Source organism: Vigna radiata, unplaced genomic scaffold (genome assembly GCF_000741045.1).
Source record: "Vigna radiata var. radiata cultivar VC1973A unplaced genomic scaffold, Vradiata_ver6 scaffold_404, whole genome shotgun sequence".
In the NCBI taxonomy this organism is placed as follows: Eukaryota; Viridiplantae; Streptophyta; class Magnoliopsida; order Fabales; family Fabaceae; genus Vigna; species Vigna radiata.
The window spans coordinates 46,894-55,257 of NW_014541818.1; the positions used below are offsets into that span (position 1 = coordinate 46,894).

The 8,364-nt window shown below is 33.9% G+C and overlaps 1 protein-coding gene across 3 annotated transcripts; it reads left to right on the forward strand.

Moving 5' to 3' along the window:
- The first annotated feature begins 2,581 nt into the window (after positions 1-2,581).
- On the forward strand, positions 2,582-6,118 carry LOC106778382. 3 transcript variants are annotated; one of them, XM_014666343.2, is made up of 5 exons: positions 2,582-2,680; positions 3,399-3,585; positions 4,236-4,323; positions 5,755-5,821; positions 5,909-6,118. In XM_014666343.2, the coding sequence occupies exons 2-5, from the start codon at positions 3,480-3,482 to the stop codon at positions 5,960-5,962; spliced, it is 315 nt and encodes a 104-aa protein (XP_014521829.1). In that variant the 5' UTR covers positions 2,582-2,680; positions 3,399-3,479; the 3' UTR covers positions 5,963-6,118. The 3 variants fall into 3 exon arrangements, with proteins under 3 accessions (XP_014521829.1, XP_022631900.1, XP_022631899.1); XM_022776179.1 differs by lacking the exon at positions 2,582-2,680 and adding an exon at positions 2,733-2,814; XM_022776178.1 differs by lacking the exon at positions 2,582-2,680 and adding an exon at positions 2,810-2,919.
- Positions 6,119-8,364: the final 2,246 nt, after the last annotated feature.

The window sequence follows — 8,364 nt, forward strand, 5'->3', positions numbered from 1 at the left end:
GAAATTGCCATTCATCTCAAACAATCAACATCTTTACATGCAAATGCCATCAAAAGGACTTTTCCAAGGCTTGTAATGAGGTTGGGCTAACAAGAAAGAGTTGGTTTTTGTAGAATGCAAAATCCTCGAGTCAAGATAGCTATCAAAATATTCAACATTTAAGCACACCCTTTATGGCTTAGAATGAGCTTTAAGTCAAGTAAAACACTTAGTTGTGTCTTGTGAGAGTCAAAAGTTGGTTTTAGAGATATTATGCTTGTTTTACATTGTTTTGCAAGGTTTTAAGGTGAATTGAAGATGGAAGTGAAGCAAGGTGAACTTAGACCCATGAAAGAAGGAGAAAAATGATGAAAAGAAGGGTTAAGTAAGCCGCTGAGCGTCAGAATGGTCCACTGAGCGCTCAGAGCGATTAAAGGGAAACCGCTCAACGACAAAGCTAACCGCTGAACGGTCAAAGCGAAAAGAGGCAAACCGTTGAGCGGTGGATTTAGGCGCCTGGGCGGTTGTCTGTTTTTATTAGCTAGATTCTGTAATCTTTCTGTTATCTTTTTGGGCTTATATATAGCCCCAGTGCGAATTAGAAGGGGATTCTTTTGGCAGAGAGAAACGTCTAGAGCCATTCCACACACCTTGGAGGAGATTTCTTGGATGCTTAGGCTCCTTTTTATCAAATCTAGGGATTGCTTTTCCATTCTTTCATTATTTTCATCTAGTTTCACCATGACAATGGTGAACTAAACCCTTTGTTGTTGGGGAACAATGTAATCTTTTGAAACTCTCATATATCCAAATTCTTATTTATTTCATATGCTTGTCATATACTTGTTTATCAATTGTTGGGTTCTCATCTATGCTAAATGCTTTTATTGTTTAACTCATTTAGTAAATGTTGTTTGTCTTTATCGATATGGGGACGTACGGTAATGTCATGAATTGGTGAGAAATTCCTTGATTATGCTAATACCACCTAGGGATAGGGGTAGGACGATCAATTGTATTTTGCTTCCGTTCACATTGCATTATTGGTTACTAGGGGAGACTAGGGATAACAAGCCGGTAATTAATAATAGGCTCTTTTCACCAAGGGATTGGGTTAAGGGTAGGCTAGAAAGTTTGCATGGCAATTGGATAGATAAGTGAAGTAAATAAGAAAAGTAAATATATGAGAGTGGATAAGATGAAATTGTAAACTCCAACAACACCATTCATCCATAGTTTCTTAAAACTAATTGAATAAACTGCATTTGCATGTTTATTTTTGTTCTTTGCATATAAACACCAACTTAATTCTTTTCTCAAGTCTTACACGATTTGTTTACATGAAAAGTAAGGCCTAAGAGTCCTTTGGGAAGAACGATATTGGGTTTACCAATTATATTACTTGATAACGATCTGGTACACTTGCCAGTGGCTTAACAACAGTTCGGTGAGGAAGTCCTTTGTGAACTCTCACTCAAGTCTCTTTGACCTAGGGAATGTTTTAAGTGAACTCCTAGAGTCCGCAGTTCGGTACATAAATGAAGACTTAAAGCACATCGAAAACAGACTCCCTAATACAACGTGAAGGGCCTCTCTCAAGTCCACAATAATCCCTGCGCACCTCTTCCAATAAAGAGCTTGCTTGGGCTTGTAACTGTATAGATACATGCCAAACCAATGGACCGGGCAGACAAGTAATTAACAATTCGGTAACCGATCGGTTAAGATAATAATAACAACCACTGAGTGGCAGCTAATGAAATAATAAAAGTCCTTTATAGGTAATGGGTCATACCTAAGGGTAAGCTCATTTTAATATATATAAATAAATTTTTGACAAGAATGTCAGGTAACTAATTCTAAGTACTCATTTTTATTGAATATTATTACGCAAAGTCATTGACTTGAGTGTCGAGTTGCCTTTGACAGGTACCCTCCCACTCGGTATGGACAAGCAGGAGAGAGCGAAAAGTACAACTTATGGAGGATCATCAAGAAATCCATCCAATCTTTAGAATAATTTTGAGTGCTTTGAATAAGGAATCTCAACATCTTACCCAAAACAATGCTGTAATTAAAAACTATATTAGATCTAACGGAAATTAGGTGACAATATTTTTTTTTATAATAGATAATAAATATTGAAAGTTTTTCTTTTTATTTCTTCCTCTGAATCAAATATAATATCTACTGTTACTAACAATTTATGGTTTGATTCAGTTAAGTAATTTTCTTTCTATTTTTTTATTTGATTTTATTTTATTACAGGACCCTAAACAAATAGCTTTATTAAAAAAATTATTTGTGAGTTCTTTCAATTGAAAAATTCCATCATATTTGTTAAAGAAAGTTTAATTAATTTGTACATGAAAACATATTTTGGCTTGAATAAAACAACAAAGTCAAATTAATTTTTCTAACTATATTGAAAAAATAAATTAACGAACAAGTTAATTCCTTAGAAATTTAACTCATTTACAACTATTAAATTATATATTAATGTTCGAAAAAAAAATAAAGAAACTTTACTTAAAATAATTATATTAACTCTTTGAAGAAATAAATAAAATAAAACTTTATTTAGAAATAAAAACAAGAATTTGAAAGAATTGGCCAATAGGGTTTCAGTTCAACTTATTTATTTTCTTCCTCCTTTTCCTCTTAGTACGGGAATTTTCGGAAGGATCATCGTTCATCTTAGGTAAACACCAAAAGCTGTAAAAATATTGAAGATCAAATTGCACTGTGAATCTTAATTCGAATTGGTTACGTTGTTTATTTTTTGTGTAGAGTTTTTTCTGCTAGGGCTCTCATGCTTCAGCTTGGTGTTCAATTGTCCGTTAATTACTATTTTTTTTTTTGGTTACTTTAATCCGATGGAGAACATGGAATCTGAATTCGATTATGCTTTGCTATAACTGTGTGTGCTTACTGAAAAGGGTAACATACAGATTGCTTCCAACCGAGAATTGATGAAATGAATCAACGATAGTAATTTTTTTTTTTAATTTAATGAATAGGTTTTGGGCCTGTTTGTCTTGGTGTGTTGCATTTGTGTGAATAAGAGTTGAAAACTGAAATTTGTGAGAGAAAAGTGAAGGTGGTTGTTATCCGTTTCTTTGATTATTTTCTTTTGTTCTTTAAGGTGTGTGTATTACTCAAACCCGTGTTTTATAATATAAATGGAGGAGTTGTAACGATAGTTGTTCCTCAGTGATGCATTGTCTGTGCCAAATAGTTCTTGTTTGGATTTAGTTATGCTTTTTATCTTAGAGAGAACTGGCGTTTTTAGTGAATACTAAATAATCTAAACAATTATTTTGTTCTGTTTTCTCGAATATGCTAATTGTTTTGTTGTCTGAGTCTCACACTGTATTCTTTGAAAATAACTTATTTTCCCCGCTGGTGATTTCCTGTAGTGCTTCAAAAGTGAATATACCAGAGAACTATAATAGTGAAGGATTCGTAGCCTAGAAGGCATGTTGATTGTCCCATAGAAGATGGAACTCAATGGTAGCAGTTCAAGTGCCCACCAGAAATGTTCTTCGGGGGGATCACGAGCTGCCAGCAAAAAGTCCACTGACAAAGAAGTATTTGTTAACCATGGTATGCTCTTTTCTTACATTTTTTTTCTATAATTTAGAAGACAAAAGGAGAGTTTACATGTGTTAGCATGCAAAATCTGTCAAGTGGTTTCAACTATTCGTGTGCTTTTAAGTGTACATATAATACTGGTTTTATTACTAATATTCATAATTAGTGTTGAAACATTTCTTTCTGGACTTTGTATTATTTTTTAACTTTAAATTAAAATATGTAGCACAGGCTGAATGTTTTATTGGAATAATTTTACAGAATCCCCAAGAGATGCTTTGTTTACCCTGATTTTTATGTTATACTTTCTTAGTATGACATTACTTTTGTGAGGTCTGGTTTCATTTTCTCCATGGAGTTTAAAGTACAGAATGTAAAAATTTTTGTGGTAAATATTTGCTAGTGTTTTTAATTTAACTGTATGGAGTATTATTCACAACTACAAACAAGGTAGTACATGCATGTAAAGTTTATATAAAATTGACGTATGTAACCAAAGATTTTGGGAACCTATTTGGGATATTCTTGCGTGTTCTAAAATCTTCAGAAAATTACTCTTGAATGTTGACGTTATGACTTGTGAGACTCTGTGTATTGATTGATTTTTTAACTTTAGTATCACTTGTTCAAAGTTCTCAAGTACATTTTATGTTTTCTTGCAGCTGAGATAGCTTGGCATCAAATGAGAAAAGAATGGGTTGGTAATCGATCCAAAAAATTGGAAAGACCTCCTAAAGATTCAATCGTGAGGTATATGAATACATCTGATTTCAACTGTTATAAAATGGGAGAGGAATGCTATATTAATGGTATAATAATGGTTTTTAGGATTTAATTTGTATCCCACGCCATAAAGAGTTTTACACTATCAATATACAAAGTGATATGTTTAACACTCTAATTAAACAGGGAGAGGAATGTTAGTTTAATGGTATAATAATGTTTGTTAGGATTTGACTTGGATCCACAATATAAACAGTTTTACACTATCAATAGCAATAGCATGTGATGCTACTTAACATGGTTAAAAACTTTGGGAAACATTTACTGAAACTTTGGGAAAGATCGTATCATCCATGTTGAATCTGTAAAGATGAGGTGGTTACTCTATTGACTTCACTGAAGTAAAATGAGTAGAAAAGGCTGAAGGAAGGGGGAGAACTGTATTTTAAATTAGATTAGAGATGGGTTGAGCTTTAAATAAGATGGTGAGATATAAAAGAATGTTGAATTAAAGTTTTGGACAACTACATCTTCATTAGAACCCTATTCCTAGTAAATGTGGGATATTATTCCACCATCTTGGGCAACCGTGTACTAAAAATATTTGATCTGAAAATGGAGTGGAACGCAGGCATTATCATGGATTTTGTTGTCATTAACTAATTGTATGAGTGTCCTCCTCCTGAAATATACAGTTCTTATAGTGGTTTGCTAAATAACTATTCTCATTGCCAAGTTACACAAATCGTGGAGATTTTTCAGTATTCCGGACAGTCTATAGCATCTGCTTGAAAATTTGATCACCCCATGTATAGACAAAAGTATATATATGTTATTTGTTCTTTGTCTGGATTATAACTAGTTCATTTAGAATGCTAATGTTTACCGTATGTGCTTTACTAATTTATTTTCATTGCATGTAAAAATTTAATTTGAGATGATTAACCTCAAATTGAATTATCAATTGGATGATTGGGGAAACAACTTAGTGATTAGGCTAAAACATAGGGAATGGGCATTTTCGCTAGCCAGAAACTTTTGAATTCATAATAGGTACATAAGTAATTATTATAATTTGAGGGAGTGACAACAGCCTTCTTTTCTCTGTTGAATTTTATTATGCAACAAAAATGCAGACACTAAATGAATAAACTACTGTCACGATGAAGTTCTGCAGCAAATTTATTGACCCCTTTGTTATTTTTATTACATGTTTTTACAAATGAAACGCGAGTTTTGTCACCATCTCTCTTAATCTATGTATACCTGTAATTCCTATTTCATATCAATAAATTTAACCAATAATTGGTCTTGTGGCCTTTCGTACGAGCTTCTGCTTTTTGTAAAGTTGAGGTCTTAATGCACTTTTGTAGTTTCTGCCTTCTCGTGTCTGTGAAACCCTATGTACCTATGTACGCATGTTGTGTTTGCCAACAGTAACCTGGATATCTCTTGCAGCTTAACAACAACTTATGAGGATCTACTTTTGTCCACAGCGCCTTTTCAACAGCCAATATCATTAACTGTAAGTTCTTAAGATATATACAGTTTTTGTTATCAAATTTTGGGATAACTTAGGTGAAAAATGAAAGAATCTTATATCCTTGTGCAGGAGATGGTTGATTTTTTAGTGGATTTTTGGCACGAAGAAGGTCTCTATGATTAAATTTCATATTATTGTAAGCTTCGGTAAGAATCTTGCACGGTTTTGTTTGTAATTGTGCTGATTGTTGCTGAGGTAAACAAGCTTTGGACAAGTTCGTGGAAGATCCCTATACCATTGGATTGATTATTATGATAGTAAAGTTTATTCTCTTGATAACAAAACTAGCTTCTTCGCAATTTAAATCTGAAATACCTTAAGATTTCGTAATCATTGTTGTGGCTTCTCTTACAAAGAAATCTTCCACATCATCATTTTTTTTTGGTAGAATGTTTTTTTTTTTCGACAATCTAATACGAGTTGATTTACGAGTGAAATATTGATGCACACCAGATGATCGGCATAATATCAATCAACAGTAGAAATTGAAAGGAAAGAGGAACTTATGTACGCTAAGAACTACTAACACCAGATACGAGAATGAAATGTAGAGAAAAACACTTATGTAGTTGAAGCACATAACACTCCTCACGCCACTTGACTCACACTCGAGATGAGTGAAGACTCGAATGCAATGTTTCAAATCGTTCTAAGAGACCACGACTGGCCTCTTGTTTAGTTCAATGTGCAGTACAGTTTTATGCCATAGTTCTCGAAAACTAAAGAAGCTAGCTTTACACGTTGAGATTCTTCTATATTATATACATAGAAAATCTATCCTACTTTAGTTTCCCATGTTAAACATTGGGGTCATTTTCCCCATGGTAGCTTCAAATTGTAGTTCCTTGGAGCAATGTGTTGCAGCGGCCGGTCTTCATAATTGTGGAGGGTCCAAGCATCATCCTCTTCCTCATCCGAATGACCATAATAGAAAGGAGGGCGTTGTCGAAGCCTCCTTGCGTCTCCGTGGGGTTCATGGCCTCTGCTGCCTTGAGCTTGTTCCAAATGCTGCATCCTCTCCATAAGATTATGCAGTTCTTCCTCACGCCTGGCCAATTCATCTTCACGTCTGGCTAGCTATCGTTTTATGTCTTCTAAATCAACCATGAGTTGGGTTTTGTGAGGGGAAGGTGGACTGAATCATGGTTGAGGCAACATAAGCACTCAAAAGCAATATGGGCACCTCCATTCATCTACCCGAGAAACAAAACAGAGACGAATGAAAAAAAAGGACAAACAACAAAAGCTTAAAATGAAGAATGCTAAACCAAATGATGGAATTGAATGATAACAAAACTGAGATGATACAATCAACTAAACACGTTTAAGACTCAAAGAAACACTTGCTAATAAAACAGTTGTGAAAACTTTGAAAATAGAAGTTTTGAAAATACGAACAAGGTCAAGTTTGGTTTTCAAAATAGACTTCACGGATGCTGATTTTAACTAGATGTCTGTATTACGTTGTTTAGGCATAGCACATTAAATATGAGTAGTTCAATTTACTAAACTCCAAAGCCAAGCTGAACTGATTGAGGCATTATACAACCAAGATCACTTGTGTTCGGATTGTTCAGAATTAACTCAACTCTTTCACTAAAGCAAGTTCTAATAGAATGAATTCAGACCAGATTCCAGCAAGCATTTATACAAATAAGAATCCTATGAAACCTATAGCACATATGACTCTAATGAACAATAAAAGCTGAACACCGAATATTCAATTGGAAACAATTGTTAACGTGCAAGATTCAAACACCTATTAAACATGGATTCAACCAAACAGAATTAGTGCAAACCAGACAAAGGCTGAATGCAATGTTGACAGAAAGGACATTTTCCAAGAATGCTATCTGTACTATAATTAAATGCACCGAATTAACTTTAAGTACATGTCAATTTATTCCAATTGATCTAAACACACTGGTTAACACACAGTAGAAAGCAACTACAGAGACAACTTACGGAACACACTGGACCATTTATACAGAAAGTGTAGAATTTGCACACATCGAACAAATTAATATGGCAAACAGTGCACAAAATAAAAGTAGCATAGATAAAAAATGAAAAAGAACAGAACATACAATAAGGAAATTGCACTAAACAGTTTTAAGAACACATGTAAAAAAATCTAAACAAAAGAGTGTTCCCTATAACACATTGTCACCGAACAGAATTGCACAAAAGCATGAATTCACTGATTAAAATGAAGAACTTGTATTTTGACCAAACAGTATGCACCAAAGATAAGGAGGAATGATACAATCAACTTGTATTCACACAAAGTACACCTGGACTCATGATACCACATGATAGGAACTGATTTATGAATGGAACATTGATGCACACCACATGCTCAACATAATATCAATCAACACTAGAAATTAAAAGGAAAAAGGAACTTATGCACAGTAAGAGCTATTAACAACAAATACGAAAATGAAAAGGAGTGAAGAAACACTTATGTGGTTGAAGCCTCATGCTTAACAATGAACACATGGGTCATTCAGATTAGATCATGA